The sequence below is a fragment of the Camelus bactrianus genome, chromosome 3 (assembly GCF_048773025.1).
Source record: "Camelus bactrianus isolate YW-2024 breed Bactrian camel chromosome 3, ASM4877302v1, whole genome shotgun sequence".
NCBI classification, from domain to species: Eukaryota; Metazoa; Chordata; class Mammalia; order Artiodactyla; family Camelidae; genus Camelus; species Camelus bactrianus.
In genome coordinates, this window is record NC_133541.1 from 93602682 (window position 1) to 93619360 (window position 16679).

The 16679-nt window shown below is 49.2% G+C and overlaps 1 protein-coding gene across 10 annotated transcripts in view; it reads left to right on the top strand.

Annotated features, from left to right (window-relative positions):
• LOC141577079 (uncharacterized) overlaps positions 1 to 10758 on the top strand; it is a 68591-nt gene extending 57833 nt beyond the window's left edge. For 2 of the 10 annotated variants that reach the window (XR_012505629.1, XM_074360642.1), the window contains one exon: positions 5565 to 10758. Coding sequence is in view for 3 of the 10 variants with exons in the window: in XM_074360642.1 (XP_074216743.1) it covers positions 5565 to 5710 (146 nt within the window). In the remaining 7 variants the exon portion in view is untranslated. The other 8 variants (XR_012505628.1, XR_012505625.1, XR_012505627.1 and 5 more) reach the window with 8 other exon arrangements.
• The last annotated feature ends 5921 nt before the right edge of the window (positions 10759 to 16679 follow it).

Sequence of the window (16679 nt, forward strand, 5' to 3'; positions counted from 1 at the left end):
TGGTCGAGGCTGCTTGTGGCTCCGGTCCCCGTGCCCTGCCTTGATGTCCCTGCTTCTTGGACCTGGTGCTGGGCCTCATATTATCCCTGTTGATTCTAGCTTCTAGATCCAGCTTCTGCAGCCAGTCAGGAGCCTGCGCCCTCATGCCCCAAAGAGCAGATGCGCCTTTGCCACTGTGAGGGAGCTGGGAGAGGAGTGAGGCCCCACAACCTATGCCACTGTTGGGCCCTGGGAGGAGCAGCCACTTCCCCTCTTCCTCCCTTGAGCAGTGGGCCTCCTTCTTCAGCCCAGGCACAACTCTGCCCTGCATAACAGTGAGTCAGCAGGAATGAGCCAAGCTATCAGAGAAAAGGGCGCCCTCCACCTCATGGGCTCTGTAGGCTTTGGGGGCTGCCATCAGACCAGGCCCCAGAGCCATGCCACAGATGTCACACCTTGTGGAAGTGTTTCCCAGGCCCCCACATTTGGGCCCAGCTGCAACCTCCTTCCCCAGCTATGTCACCTGGTCCAGGAGCCAGGACATGATCAGCTTCTTTGGTAGCAAGAGGTGAAGCAAGAAGCCACAGCCACTCATGTGACTGAAGTTCATGTCTGTGCCCAGCCTTCATTTGTTTCCGAATCTAGCCACAGACATGAGGCCCTTCTCTCTTAGCTTTGAGGCCTCCACAGAAGGGTTTATTTAAGGTTTTTAACCAGGACATTTACAGCCCAGTCCTGAGAAGATTATCTTTTTATTGCAACTTTGATTAATGATTGATCAAAAAGTGATACTAGAAACACTGAAGAACAAATTTGCCCTAGAGATTAGCAGAGGTCTACATCTGCCAGACTTGGTGACCTGACCACCTGTTCCCTCCAAGGGCAAACCAGGGCAAGGGTTCATTTTAAGACCCACCCAACACAGAATCTTTCTCTGTCTCTCTCTGTCTCTCTCTCTCACACACGCACACACACACAGGAAAAAAAAAAAAAACCAGATGTAAATGTCCTTAAATCCTTTTTGGAATTAGACAGGCGATAAATTACAAATAAATGGAGCAGGGATAGAGCAAAGGACCTAAAGTCTCTTAATATAATTTTTCTTTTGATTCCAGTAATGCCTATTACAAACTAGCATCTTAAAGGGAAATCTGGAGTATGAGGAAGAGGAGCTTGTGTGAGAACCATGACCTGGGCTTCCTACAGACCTCCAGTCCCAAAGAGCTGACATCTGAAATGAGTCCAACACCAGAAAGGGAAGGAGCCAGGGATGGGTAATAGAGTTTTTCACAAGCACTTGTGGGAAGAGCTTGGGGAGGGATTGGGCTGTGTTCAGCTGTGCTCTGGCTGTTTTGATGGTCTCTGAGGCTGTGACTGCCATAGTAGGGGTACACACCTGAATCAGAAGGGCCCAAATATACCACCTCAGAGACTGGGGAGCCAGGAATCTGCATTTTAACAGCCTCCCCAACAGGAAGTTTGGCCAGTCCCCACCCTCAGAGAGCCCTAGAGAGCAGGGTGCTGGCAGGAACACTTTTTTCTTCACCTCAGCTCCTCTGTGGTGCCCTGGGGCTCTAGGAGTGAAGTGCTGGCAGAGCAGCTTCTAAACGGAAACTGGAAAATGAAACTGGAAATCACAGCCTCACAACCCAAAGAGCTGCAGTTTCTTTTCCGTAGGGAGAGTCCCCAAGTGAGAAAGAGTGGAGAAGTAGGGAAAAAGCATGTTTAGCGAAGGCAGCGAGGTATCCCTTAGCAGCTTCGCAGTGAGCACACCAGTGCAGGGTCGCGATGGCAGCCTGCGGCCCAGGAGGTGCCAGCAGGGACGGCAGCAGCGCTGCACCAGTCCCCCAAGGCTGGCCTGCTGCTGCCAGCCCTGGAGGGCTTCCTCTTCAGCAAAAGTTAATTTCATGCTTTATGTTGAACGACTGTTTTAAGAGGTATTTTGGGAAGGGCCCTGGCTTTCAATTAATCTGAAAATGTTTCTCAGAATTGAACCTTTTATGCCAGCATTTCGTACCAGCAGATTCTGGCCCTGCCGGCTGCCTTCATCCTCTCTTCACCCCCTGCCGGTGCTCTCCCACGTGTTCTTGCAGGACTTTGATGAGGAATGAAGGTGCTTGAGTTTAGCTGAGGATCAAAGATCAAACACCCTAGTCTGCCCTCCCCCCTGGGCTCCCACAGCACACACACCTGAGCTTGTGCTCACTCAGGCACAAACACTGAAAGCAGCTGCCGCAAAGGCACTGCTTGAGGCAACTTTGACAATACCCGGAGAGAAGCTTTCATGGAAGCAGATTTCCTGAAGGGACTGGAATGCGTGGGAGAGTAGAGCAGTGGGACAGGGGCCAAGAACTGTCCCTCCCCATTAACTCCACACCATCCCTGCTGCCCCAATCCCCCAATCCCACACACTCCTTCTTTGATTAAGACCCTGAAGGTGCACCTTCTCATAACACCTTGTGTTTTCCAGCTGTCTGTGTAATTATTTGCCTCTTGTCTGTCTCCCTCACTGGAACTAAGCTCGTTGAAGCCCAGAACCTGGTCTCTGTTGTTGACTGCTATATCTTTGGTGCTTGGAATAGCGGGCATGGGAAGCAGCCCTGATGTCAGATCCCACACCTTTTTTTCTTCTCAGCTTTATTTTCTCATCCATAGATAGGATTTGTTCTATGTATGTGCCTTGAAGGGCAATATAACAGAAGATAATAGGGTATACTTTGGAACTGGGCAGTCTGGGATAAAAATCTCAGCTCTCCCTTACGGACTGTGACCTTGAGCCAGTCAATTACTGTTTGTCTCATTTTGCCTCATTTTTCTCTTCTGTCAAGTGGAACAGTTATATTGGATTTTGCGAGTTAATTCGTGTTCCTGACACCTGGTGAGGGCTCGTCATTGTTAGCTATTATTACCTTAGTGGGGCTTGTGAGGATCCAACAAGATGGCAGATGTGAGCACAGTTCCCAGACTCGAAAGTGCTTATGAATATGAGCAAAGAGGGAGTATTATTTTGGAAATATTGAAGGCACAGCTTTCCTCACACGTCTGGGATGGGGCAACAGTTTTACTTATTTAATGTTCAGCTTGAAGATGCACCGAAGAAAGGTGAAAAACTGAAACCACCAACCGTTTGAGCTGCAGGCTACACTAAAGCTGGTGCAGATGGTAAGGGCCTGGGCAGGCCCACTTCCTCCCTGCGTGCCATTGGTCTTCCTCATACCAGCTACTTCCCAAGGCTACCGGAAGTGGGGACAGGAACACTGCAGGGTGTGTGCAGGGAGGCTTGGGGCAGGAGGTCGGCAGCTGCCGGGGTGAGAACAGAAGACTTTCACATCCTTGGTGCATCCTGGAGCCTCCTGTGCAGTAGCCTGTGCCCTCTCCCTGTGCAGTTTTGTCCAGGATAGGTTGGTAGCAGACTCCCCACCCAGGGTTTTCTCTCTTGAGGTTGCCAGCCATTGTACAAAAGGCGTCCAGCCTGAGACAGGCAGGCTAGAGAGGAGAGGCGAATCTTTTCTCAAAGGAAATGCAGTTGTGGTTTTCAGACGTTCACTTCACATCTGTGGTTGGCGTTTCCCAGGGTTCTCAGAGGTGAATGCAGGGTCAGCCTCATGTCGCCAAATAAGGTTCACCAGTGACCTTAGCAACAGGCTCCACTGCCCATTGGCTGCCACTGCTGCTGTCAGCCAATGTGGCCTCCTGCAGGCCAGCGCTGAAGCTGGGCTGAAGCTTTTTTATGTGCAGGGATCCAGCTGCTCCCTGTCAGAAATTACTGCCCTTTGAAGCAACCACAAATAGGTAGAGAGCTCTGGGCAAAGGTGCCAGGGTGGCAGGACTGCCTGGGTGCCCACGTTTCAGAGTCCACCTGGCCAGCACTCCACTGACTGAGTCTTCACACAGCACCCATCTGCTCCCTCAGCTTGGTGGCCTGGTTCCAGCTCACTAAGATGAGCTTCCCCTCCCACCCCCACCATGTCCTAGCTGTCAACCTTGGAACTCCATAGTTCCCATTTCATAGTCTTGCTCATCCCTCGTTTGTGCCAGGTACTCTGCTAAGCTCCTTCTACACGTTATCTCTTTTAGCTTTCTCAATAACCCTGTGAGTTAAATTAGCCCCATTTTACAGAAGAAGAAACTGAAACTAAAGGAAGTCAGGCAACTGGCCCAAGTTTGCACCAGTAAGTAGGGAAGCCATAATTTAAACTCGATTTTGATAAACAACAGGGTCCTACCTGTATAGCACAGGGAACTATATTCAGTACCTTGTAATGGCCTATAATGAAAAAGAACATGAAAAGGAATATATATATGTATAAATGAATCACTGTGCTGTACACCAGAAATTAACACAACATTGGAAATCAACTATACTTCAACAAATAAATAAATACATAAACCCAATTTAAACTAGTCCAAATTAACAGTTGTCCTATGTTGCCAGTCGCTCAATGTCTTTGTGCCTCAGGGTCTTCATCTGTGACATGGGATAACACCTACCTCACAGGTTGGGATGAGAATTCCGTGAAGGACTTATGTGCAGGAACCTAGTGCAAAGTGGTAGCTTGTCTGGTGGCACACCTTGGCGCTTGTGGGCTTGGTGCCTGCTAGGCATGCTGCATGGGTAGGTTGCACGTTCCTCTCCCACAGAGTATGCTGCTAAAATACTGAGGTTTGTGGACCAGACTTCACTGTGGCCCTTGTATTTGGTTTCCACTTCCTCATTCTCAGCCTCCTCCTACCATCACCCAACTGCATCATTGAAGTAGGGAGGCTGGAGAGGAGCCTGCTGCCAAGAGGCCTCAGCCTACGGGTGCCAGTGGGGACAGGGCGGCCAGGCTGGAGGGAACAAGTTTGGAGGACGAAAGGTGGGTCAGTCAACCTGCAAGAGCAGTCATCCCTCATTTCCTCTGTCCCAGACAATACTCAGGTGTTACAGCACTGCCTCCATGAGGAACATTTTCAGAACTGAAAAATATATCAGTGATCTGGTAATGAAAAATATATGTACCCTCTCACCCAGCAGCCCCACTCCTCAGAATCTGCTCTAACCAAACTCTCACCCATGTGCACCACAATATCCACACAGCACCAGGAAGAGTCCAAATGTGCATCAGCACTAGAGAATGCAAATAAAAACTGTGCACTGTTTCTGCAGTGAAAATGAATGAACTACAGCGACCTGTGATACTGTAATATTAGATAATAATACTGTAATAATTCTGTAACTCTCGTCAACTAATGTTAAGTGAAGCTGCAAAAGAATATATACAGTGTGATTCCTTTTATGAAGTTTAACAGCTGTCAAAACTGAACTATATTGTTTAAAGATAAATGCAGAGGAAGTAAAACTATAAAAAGCACAGAAATTATCGTCACAAAAGTCAATTTAGTCATGACCACAGGGGAGGGTTGGTGTTGCACAGGGGTCTTTGAGGGTATTGGCATTGTTTTATCTCTTGACCTGGTAGTGGTTATGCAGATATTTGCTTTATATTTTATAATTATTAAACTGAACATATATATGCTTTGTGCATTTTCTGCCTAATTATTGTTTTGGAATAAAAAATAAAAGTGTACTGTGTCATTTCCAGCACTGACCAGTGCAGTGAGTGGACAGGACAGCAGAATGAGCTCTACCCCACATGAGCCTTTTTTGGTACAGCACTCAGGTTCTACACTGTTTGCTGAACCACAACTGTTACTGCAGATGAGGAGCCCTGGAAGGAATGGAAGATAAAAGCCAGTGTGCACTTGTGGATTGGAGGACATCCTTTGACATATCACTGCAGCTGGGAAATGAGGAACCAGTGGTTGTGGAATCAGGCTGGAAGACACCATAGTCAAGATCTGGATGGACATGAGGGGATCTGAAGGGCAGAAGGACACGTGCAAATGACCATGCCTGGGACCCAGCCCACTTGGCCCTCATAGAGTATTGATTCGGTTGGAGTTCTCATCCCAGGATCACCACTTCAGGAATATGTGTGTTTGTTGATTATCTGCCTTATGCTTGGCCCCTTCAGAATATAGGAAGAAAATGGCCTTCAGCAGTGGCTGAGACAGCAGTGGCCTTATGCTATGCACAATAAGGAGTCTAAGGCCACAGGATGAGGCTTTCCTGACTCTCCCTCTTAGGGTGCTTTCTAAAGTGGCAAGCTTGTTTTATTCACCGTATCTCCCTAGCCTGGAATAGGCCATGGATGACAGTTACTAAATGTGTGTGAACAAATGTATAGAGTACATGCTGCAGAGAGTAGGCCTCATCAGGCCTCAGAGAGGTAGCCTGCCAGGCTCCCTGCTTCTCCGGTCCATTTCCAGACAGCCCAGCCACAGCAGACTTCCTCAGGAGGTGCCCAGGGCTCTGGCCCCCAGCAGCCCGTCAGGTATTGAAGACCACCCTCCTTTTTCAAGCTAAATGTCACCAATTTCCATGACTGTTTGTCTTATGGCCCTCAGCATTCTGGTGATGCAGTCGGGAGAGGCAGTAAAAGTATCCAGACACGGTCTGGACAGAACCATGGAGGCAGATGGTAAATCTGGGTTTGTGTGCTTTGGCAGTTGGCGTATTCAAGTTGTGTTGGTAACAGCTGCTGGCATGGCCTCCAACGTGGTAGGTAAGTTTAGGGTTGCTGCTGAGAATCTTTCTATCTTTGGTGTTCTCATGACTTTTATATAGATACTTTTGTGATGTAAAATCCCAAGCTGTAGCCTCACCAGTGTTCTATTTCTCCTCAGCTCTCTTGGAGACTCCCTGAGAGCTGGCTAGAGGTAGGCACTCCTATTATTTACTTTTTTGTTTTTTTATTTGAATGAAAAATCATGAATTCACTGTCATTTATTGAGCAAGTACTATGTGTCAGGCACTGCTAGATCCTGGAATATAGCAGTGAACAGAATAGGCCTGTCCCTGCCCCCCAGAGCTCCCACACACTCTGGGAAGACTTGTTAATTGAATGGTTGAACTCATTGTGATCCACACCACTACCACCAAACATTCAGTGGGTGTTCTCTATGTGTTCAACTCAGAATATATCCTGCTTGCCCTCCAGTGCTGGAATGTGGGAGTTGTTGAGAAAGATAACCACTGTGGGAGTGAAAAAACACTGGACTTGGAATGAACTGTCTAGAGGTCAAGCCCTAGTTCTGCCACAAACCCACTGTGTGACCATGGATGAGTTGACTTAACTCCTCTGAGCCTTCGTTATCTTGTCAGTGAAGTGGGGATAGCAATATATCCCTCAGAGGCAAGAGAGGATCTAATAGGATCACTATACTGCACAACTCCAGGGGAAGCTGTTCAAATTTTAGACTATGCAGCTGCTGGTGGCCTAGGATTAAATGAGGGCACTTTTGCTGTGTGCCCCGAAGTAAACAGTCAATAAACAGTAGCTATTGTTATGTACTAGTTAGAGGGAAACAGAGGTCATGCAGGCCAGCACGCTGCCCAGGATTTGGCCAGGCTTTGTTCTTCAAGGAAGGGCAGGGCTCTGAGAAGTGCAAACGGTGATATAGGCAAATGCCAGGAGGCAGCGACTCTCTGGGCAGGTCTGGGAGAAACAAAACTGGTGAGGGAAGTGGCAAGGAGTTCTCCAGGAACACAGAAGCCACTGGAAGCTGGGCATGGAGCAGGAATGGATAAGACTAAGGTGAATACTTCAATTATTGAGCTGCAGAGAATCATAAAGAACATCTTGTCCAGCATTCTGTCTCACCAGGCCAACAGAGACCAGGGAGGAAAGTAATGAGTCTTCGAGGTCCCACAGCAAGGACTAGGGTCAGGACTGCCACCTGTGCAGACCCCAGCTCAAATGACTCCCCTAGTCCAGTTTGTGGTCCCACAAAAGGAAGTCCCTGGTACTTTTCATATTTTTTCTAACTGTAAAAGTAGTTATAGGTCATTGAAGAGCATTTTTAAGTTACAGAAGTAAAAAGAAAATATAATCACCCACAGTTCTACCAACCAAAGATAATTACCATTAGTATTCTGATGCATATCTTCCAGTAGGCATCTCACATATAAAATTATATATTCATTAGATTGGAGTTGTATTGTGTATAGTTTCATGTTCCACCTTTTCCCTGTAAAATTGTGAGTATTTTTATAAGAAGAAGGGAGTGTTTTTTATGCAAAAGAAACCGTAGAAAACCTTTTTTTTTTTTTTAGGGAAAAAAAAGCACACAAAGCCTCAGCCTGTGGTGGTTGGGAGGACATCCTGCGGGCTGCAGGGTGTCTCTGTCGCACGTCTGGTGTGAGCTCTAAGGCAGTGGCTCAGAAAAAGACAAGTCTTTCTCTTCTCTCCTGGCCAGGCTGCAGCCTCCTGTCTGTGGGCAGGGCAGAGCTGATAAGTCTGCACTCGCCCTTCCTTCCCTGACCCAGGGTGTGTGAGCATCTACTCCGAAGAAGCCTGTGGCATTGTGATCGTTATTGCTTATTAATAACGGCATCTCAGTCTGTGCAGCACAACATTTTCTCATGTGTTATCTTACTCAAGAATCACACACCCTGTGAGGCAGGCAAGACAAAAACTGGTATACCCGTTGTACGGATGACAGGCTACAAGAGATTTAGTGCCTTATTTGAGGTCACACAGCTAGTAAGTCACAGAGCAGGGATTTTATGAAGAGCTGTCTGACATCCACGTTAGTGATTTTTTCCTCTAACCCTTTTTCTCTCTAGTCCTAGCTTTTCCTAAGCTAAACTGAATTCCCCGTAGTGAGGCCAAGGACTGAGAGAGCTGTGAGTATTAAGGGTGTATGGAAGTGGCACAGAACACCACTCTAGGAGTCTTAAGCCAAGTCCTGACAGCTCTGACTGGATGTGCTGGGTGGCCTGACCTCAGGACAGCTATTCCAGAACACCTCAGAGCCAGCACCATTGGAGACTTGGGGAGCGGCTCAAGGAGGCAGCTATTTCCTGTAGACACGTTCAGCAGAGGCACTGTTCTTGGGGCACCCTTCTAGACTCACCCAAGTCATGGAGGCCAGTTCCTTGCCCAGGGCTCCAGAGTCACAGTGTCTCCCAGTACAGAATAGGGTCTTTCAGAGAGGAACTGGGGCTCTGTGAGACTGACTGTAACCAGTGGATTTTGAGCATCCCTCAGGTGGTTTCCCAGTATTGCTGCTGTAACATATTTCCGTAAACTAAACAGCTTAAAATAACAGAGATTTATTATCTTACTGTTCTGTAGGTCAGAAGTCCAAAATAGGTCTTACTGAATTAAATTCAAGGTGTCAGCAGGGCTGCATTCCTTTCTGGGGTATCTAGTAGAAAATCTGCTTCCTTGCTCTTTCCAGCTTTTAGAGGCCACCTGCATTCCTTGCCTTGTGGTCCCTTCCTCCATCTTCAAAGCCAACAACAGTTGGTCAAGTCTTTCACATAAGACTGTCTCTCTCTGGTTCTGACTCTTCTCTGCCTCCTTCTTCATTTAAGGACCCTTGTGATTACATTGGACCCATCCAGGTAATCCAGAATAATCTCTTTATTTTAAGGTGAGCTGGTTAGCAACCTTAATTCCCCGTTGCCATGTAACATATTCACAGATCCCATGCATTAGGATATAGACATCTCTATTCCACCGTGGACCATTATTCTGCCTATTCATCTTGGTTCTCCCAGGGCCCTGTTCTTAGGCATAGACAGGAGGCTGGGCCAGACCACAATCAAGATGTGCCCACCATTGTTAGAGAGGTCTAGATCCCCTCCCACCTGTTCTGCTCCTTACTCCGCTCATCCTGTCCTGGATTCCTCTTTTCCCATCCTCTGCTCTCAGTCTTAGGTAGAGAGTGGCTCGGCAGAAAGCATCAGGGGGTGTGGACATGAAAGAGAGGGATTCAAGGCTGGATGCAGCAGGGCTGTGGGAAGCCCTGGGGACTGAGGACCTCCCACCGAGAGACTCTAGGGCTTCCAAGGACTGGGGCCAGAGCCTAGCCTCTGAGGATTCAGACACTGAGGTCTAAGGGTAGCTCCAGGGCTAGAGGGGCAGACAGCCAAGGATTGGAGCCCCTCCACCTCTACATCCCTGGCTGCCCTTGACAGCCAGAGTTCACCTGGCCTTTTCTCAGTATGACTGCCTCTCGGCCTTTACTCATTCCCTTTCCCCACTCCTTCCCTGGCCCTCAGGCTAGAACCTTGTGGGGGCCCCTGTGGAGCCTCTGTCCCTGGGCTGCCTGCTGAGGTCCTGAGGGATCTAAGACCCAGCAGGAGGGACTGTGGGCAGTGCAGGGAGGGAGAAGCTGGACAAGGCCTTTGGCCCCCCAAGTGGGCTGACCAACTCACCCCAGTTTGCCCAGGACTTCATGAGTTTTAGCACTGAAAATCCCACATCCCAGGAAATTCCTCAGTCCTGAGCAAACTGGGACAGTTGGTCATCCTGCCTCCAAGGCCCTTTGCTCCTCTTAATCTACTCTAGATTACCTCTGCAATCCTCATGGCCAGCCTTTGGACCCTTGGATGCCAACCTCTGCACGGTATCTGGGGGCTGAGGAAGGGCCCCAGGCAAGTGCTAGGGAAGTATAGACTCCTGTTTACAGCAATTCCAGCAAAGGTATCACTCTTGAGACCATGCCTATGTCTGCATGGGACAGAGCTCCTAAACATATTACAGAGGAGTGGAAAATTGTGTTTGCATCTTGTCTCTAAACATTTAACAGCCTGATTACTTTTGGGTGGTGTATTGCAGGTGGCTTCAATTAATATTTCTATTTACTCATCTGTATTTCTTACTCTTACAATTAAACCATGTTCCTTGTGTACATTTTTAATAAAAGAAAGTAATTAATGACTCAGCCTTCCATCTCCAGCAGTCCTGCTGAGGGGCATGGATGGGTTGTGCTGCATGTTGTGGGACACATTGGCCCTTATTCTAGGGCCTTTAGCTACTGGTTGGTCACGGTCTGTTCTACCCAAGGCTCTATAGCAGGGGCAGAACTAGTACCATTCTGTGCCCTCCCTGTCTCTCAGCCTACTGCCAGCACCCCAGAGTCCAGCCTGGCTTGTCCCCCAAGGAAGGACTCAAGCCAGGTGGGCAGTGGACAGAGCAGACGAGTAGATGCTGACTGCAGGGCTTTGCTGACCCAGCGTTTTGCAAGAGTTGCTCTCAAGCTCCAGCCCTGCCTGAGCAGGGGCTCCTCTGGTGAGAATGTGGAGGAGATGAGCTGCTTGCCTCTGGGGAGCTTCCAGTCTGGTTGGAGAGGTTGGGCACCTGGGGAGTAGCAGATAGGAAGGGGACAGGCACTGGCCTGTGAGGCTTTACCTGTGTGAGCCATCAGTAACGGGAGGGCCCCTGGGCCACATGGCATGTCTTAGTCTGGCCAGAGACCAAAAGTGAGGTCCTCCTGAGTGACCTGAGGCAGGCTCCCCAAGTAGGGGCAGATGGTCTCCCAGGAGAACTTTGGCTGCTTGCCAGTTCATGACAGAAGGGTGGTGATGAATGGTCGCCATGCTATTCTGAGTCTTGGAAAGTTGGACACCCCTTCAGGCCCTCCTCTGCCATACCCCACCCCACACACCTATATGGAGATGCCAGGTTCTCACACTAGAAGTTTATCGCTCACTCTGGCAAGCCCAGAAGGAGCACTAAGAGGGGAGCCCTGAGTCCCCAGCAGAGGCAGCCACCCTTCACCTCCCAAAGTCAAGGATAGCAGCCCCCACCCAAGTTCACCATCACCATTGTGTGGGCGACTTGAAAAGACTTCTTGGACTTGTTCTCAGTTTTAAGGAAAGTAATTGCTATTCTGGCCAAATGACTCCCTCCCTCCCTGTCCACCCCAGATCCCCAAACACCAACTCTGTGTCCACACAACCACACAACTTCCTTGTTCCATCAAGTCAGCTTTCTCAGACAAGCCTGGCACACAGTTCCCCCACCACCACCCAAGGACTCACGTGGCCTGGGCCACTTAATTCGCTCCTGAACTGTGATCCCAAGCATATCCCTTCGCCTGTCTGAGCAAAGGTGTGGCTGAATATGTTTAACTGCTGTGGAAGAACTCACTGCACCTGCCCTAATTCTAAGCCGATTCAGGATTGAAAGTGTGAGGGAGAAGTTGGTAGTAGAACCAGACACCCCACATCCAGCTGGCTGTTAAGGAAAAGGGGAAGGCAGGAACAGAGAAGAACCCAGACCAATCCAAGGCATATGGCTAGAAATGGAAGTAAGAAGCACCCAGTGGGGTCTAGAGGACAGGAGAGGCCTTCCCTGAAGGAAGCCTGCCAGTGATTCTGAGAGCCCATCTAATATAAGCAGCAACCAGCCAGCTTCCAGGGGTGCTGGGTTTTCTCAGGGACCAAGAAGCCAAAATTAGATTCAAAACAGGCAGAAAGTGGCTCCAGCCTTGTGGCTGCGAGTTAGGATGCACCCTTGAGTGGCCCTGGCTCATATCATCACCCAGAGTCCAGACTCTGAGGACCCCAGGACCCAACAAAGGGTCTGGTTTAAAGCAGGAGAGTAAGAGAGCTCTGGTAGCCTTGCTCAGACAGAAACTTAGCTGAAAAGTCCTCTTTGATCCCTAGAGCTGAGATAAGGCCTAGCAGGCCAGAGTCCCCTGGAGCTGGGAGCCGGTTCATAAACAGACTTGCATGGATAAGCTACCCCCTGCACTGAGGCCAAGTTACAGGCCTGTCTGTGTCCCACCCCCTGGGGGCCCCACCCCTTGAACTGCAGGTGGCCTCCAGGGCATTTGTGGTGTATCACTCCCTCTGAGGACCAAGCCAAACATCACTTCAGTGGGGCCCTGGGGCCTGAAGCAGCAGAGCCATGTTGCCTGAGGTGGGGGCAGGGAGCTGAAAGCACGGGTGGAGTCCCACATAATGTCCAGAGAAGCTGCAGTTTTGCTGCCTTCCCTTGGTGTTCCCAAATGCTTTTTTGGCATGAGGTGCTTGCCGCCAGAGGTGAGCTCTTTCATATTTCCTCCCCAGGTCTCAGTTTCTTCTTCTTTGGGTAGCTTGACATTGTGGAACCAGTCTGGGTTCTGGGCATGGACAGATGTGGATTGGAGTCCAGGCCCCATACGGATTAGCTGAATCATCCTGGGCAAGCACTGTAAGCCAGTTGAGCTTTCATTTTCGGGTCCGTGAACAGGGACTGTGGTGGTGGTGCCAGTGCCGTGGTGCATACAGGGTGCTTGGCACAGCTGCCAGTGTGAATTGAGCACTCAAGGCTATATTGTCATTACCCGTGAGGTCCTTTCCAGTTCTCCTTTCTGAGCTCATGGAGCTGGATGAGGTGGTGCTGTGGGTGACTATGTCTCTCCCCTTGTACTCAGTTCCCATATTCTTGCCTACTGATTGCCTCTAGTATCTCTCCAGTTGAAATTAAACTCAGCATAGACTCCCTAGTCCTGCCTCACATTAAGCCTGTGGAAGCGAGTGTTCTTCTACAACTCCTCATTCCCAGGAAAGCAGCAGAAACGGGTCTCTTGGTAGCTGCCTTGAGCTAGGAAAACCATGTTGCCAGCCAGCTATGCCCTTGTGCTGCCTTAGACTTGACCTCACAAGGGGGCCCTGGCTGACTAAGTCTCACTCTGCCCAGTACTTTGACTCCTGGAAAAGGGAGTGCACGAGCTCACTGTTCTCCCTCCAAGCCTCTTGCCCCCATGACTGCTGGCACAAGTGGGGAAAGGTTAGTGCAGAGTTCAGATGAATTTCACACATCCTCTTGATGAAGGGTTAGTTGTGCCCACATTAAGAAAGGGCATTACGTCTAACAGACAGAAGCTTCCTGGGTGCTCCAACAGGGCTTCTGAGGAATCCCGTACCTCACTAATGCAAGGATTTTGGATTTGTGCAAACAATGTGAAAGAAGATCAAATGGTCCCAGAGTATGACAGCCTGGGCATTACCTAGCCCCACTAGCCAAGGGGCATCACTCCCAGAGGAAAGGACTCCACCTCCAACCAGGCCCAGGACTTTTTCCAGGACTTCAGTTCTGTCTTTGGCAGTCCCTACCCCGGACTTCCAGAGAGATCTGAGAAAGCATTTATCTTGCACACAGTGCACTGAGATGTTGAAAACTGATGTATCAAGAGGGCATGGTTTGCATCTGTCTTCTCTAAAGGTCTTCTTCCACCATGAGCCTCGGTATGGGCAGCTATCATCTTAGCCTCTAGCTTTCTTCCTATTGCCAATGAATGAGGTGAATGAATAACAGCCCAATTAAAGTGACATCTTTGAAGTAAGGCAAGGAAACTCCTTTGACTAACCAGAAATGCCCTTGAACATATATAGACTTGGCAGGAGTTCTAGCTGTTGCGACTGAGCCCCACTTTGCCAGTATACCCCACTGGAAAGTGGTCCTTCATGACAATGAGGTCATCACAACCCCAACAAAACAGATCTTTGGATGAGCTCCTACCTAGCTCCCTCAGCCAAGAGCTCCTACCATTAGCGCTTAAACTGAGTCTTGGGAATGAGCCACAAAAGCATTGGCAATTCCTTAGAATGACCTTAAATTATTATACCCAAATTTGACAGATTATACTTATTGATATTGCTCCATTTCAGGCACTGTTTGGCTAATAAGTTAGTGTCAGCTGCCATCATCCTTAGGTGAGCAGTTGGACTTTACTATTTCTCCTGCTAGACATGGGCTGAGGTCCATGGTAGGGTGTGATGGGCCAGGTCACCATCCTGGAAAGTCTTGCTCTATCCCAGACTACTCTTCCAGGTCTGGTTCCTAGGACCTGGCTCCCTTGTGATGGGGAGGGGTAGAGTTTTAGGATCGCTTCCTGGACATTCCAAGGAGATGGTCCCTATTGTTTAGGATGCCTTTAGGGTAAGGGGAGCTGGAGCCTAGGATTCCATCTTGGCTCTGGTGACTGGGAGCTCATTGATGGAATTCCTCTCCCATTTTGGTAACTTAGGAGTGATGAGCTTTGCATATTAGAACTTGAGAGATTTCCATATCTGCCTGGGACTTCAACATATCCACTGCCTACTCTCTTTGGGATCCAGTTGAAGGACAAGAGGAGAGTAAAGAAGTCAGAAGCAGTCCCCGCTGTTTGTTCTGGGTTGCATCCCTCCCAGGTCCATTCTACCTGGGTTCACACCATCACCAGCCATCACTAGCTGGAAAAGCCACCCATTAGAAGACCCCAGTTAGAAGCCATAGAAGGCTGGCCACCCCAATCCAATTCTCCTCAGTAAGGGCTGGGCCCTGGAGGAGCTGGGAAAGGTCATCTTATCCCTCCCCTTCTGTGCCCAGGTGATGCTACTCTTGAAAAATCCAGGTGGACTTTCCAATGCACAGGGCTTGAGACTGGAATCTGTCCAGGTATCCACATGTAGAATGCCCACCCACGCCTGCCATTCACACAGCATGTCTGAGGTCAGGAGACAACACTTCCTGAGCATGGCAGACCAACACCTGACTGAACTTTGCCCATTTCCCAGTTTTTTCATTATTTTCCCACTCAGCCTTCCCTCTCCCACACTCCTTCCAGAGGGCTGGGCCCAAAGAGGTGGGGGTCACAGTCTAAGTGGCTCCTGGGACTGAGAATATGGGAGAAATGTCCACAGGGCTTGGTTCCCCTGAGCAAGCTCCTCACTGCCATGGCCTCCTTTCCTGGATGGTGCTCGTGGTGCCAGTTGGCCTCCCTTGGCAGCCTGCCTCCTGCAGGTGCTGCAGTTTAGCCCCAGGGCCGCAGACTGTGGAGGGAGATGAGAAAAGCCCATTTCCAGACCTTTCCCTCTCAGACACTCCTATGACTTGGGCCTTATTGGAAACCCTTTGTTGCCATACATCCGTGACTCCCAACCTACAGTTTTCAGAAATACTGTTCTGATGAAATATACCGCTTTACAGAGATTCTATATGCAGTAGACCAGCCAGAACCCTGAAAAGACGTGGAAGAAGGAAGCCTGCTTCATGTAAGGCCATCCAAGGTTTTCGTAACAGATTTGTGCATGGACCTGCTTCACAGCACACTGTAGGCTGGTATTCAGCACCAGTTATTGTTGGCTGTCAAAACAGTTCATTACTCTTGAATGGGCAGGTTAATAGCCCCAAGCCCCTGTCCCCAGTGTCTTCCAGCCTCCCCAGCTCCTCCCGCTCAGATCTGCTCCCACTGCAGTATCTACCTGTACTGTCCAATATGGCAGTCACTGGCCACGTGTGGCTGTTTAAATTTTAACTAATACAATACTTTTAAAAATTCAGTTCCTCCATTGCACTGGCTACATTTCAAAAGCTCCGTTAGCACATGTGACTGTCATTGCCTACTGTAGTAGCGCAGAGAGTGAACATTCCGGTCACTGAGGTAATGCTTAGCACAGCAGGCGTCAGGGACCTTTTTTGTGCTGGTGTCTGTTCTGATTGCGTGTGACCATGCTGTACCAATTGTTAACTTTTTGGAGTAGCAGCTGAGTACACTTGCATTTGAGTTTAGCAAGACATCAGAGTCTATGGCACATTCCCAAGAACTCAAAACCTAACACTCCCCAGGCCCCAGGAGCCCAAATTCAACTCACAGCCCTGGCTATAAAGCCAAGGGCAAGTGACTATATTCACATGAGCATGTCCCTGTGCCATGACTGCCCATTCTCCTGCCATCTTCTCCATGAATACAATCGAAAGGATTTTGCGATAGGTGCACATCACTGCTCACCTTGAGGTCAATCTCAGGCAGGGTGCCAACAATGAGTCCATCAGAATGTGTCTACAGAAAGTAAAATCATCTATAATTTATCTCTAAATAAAAGGCCACACCCC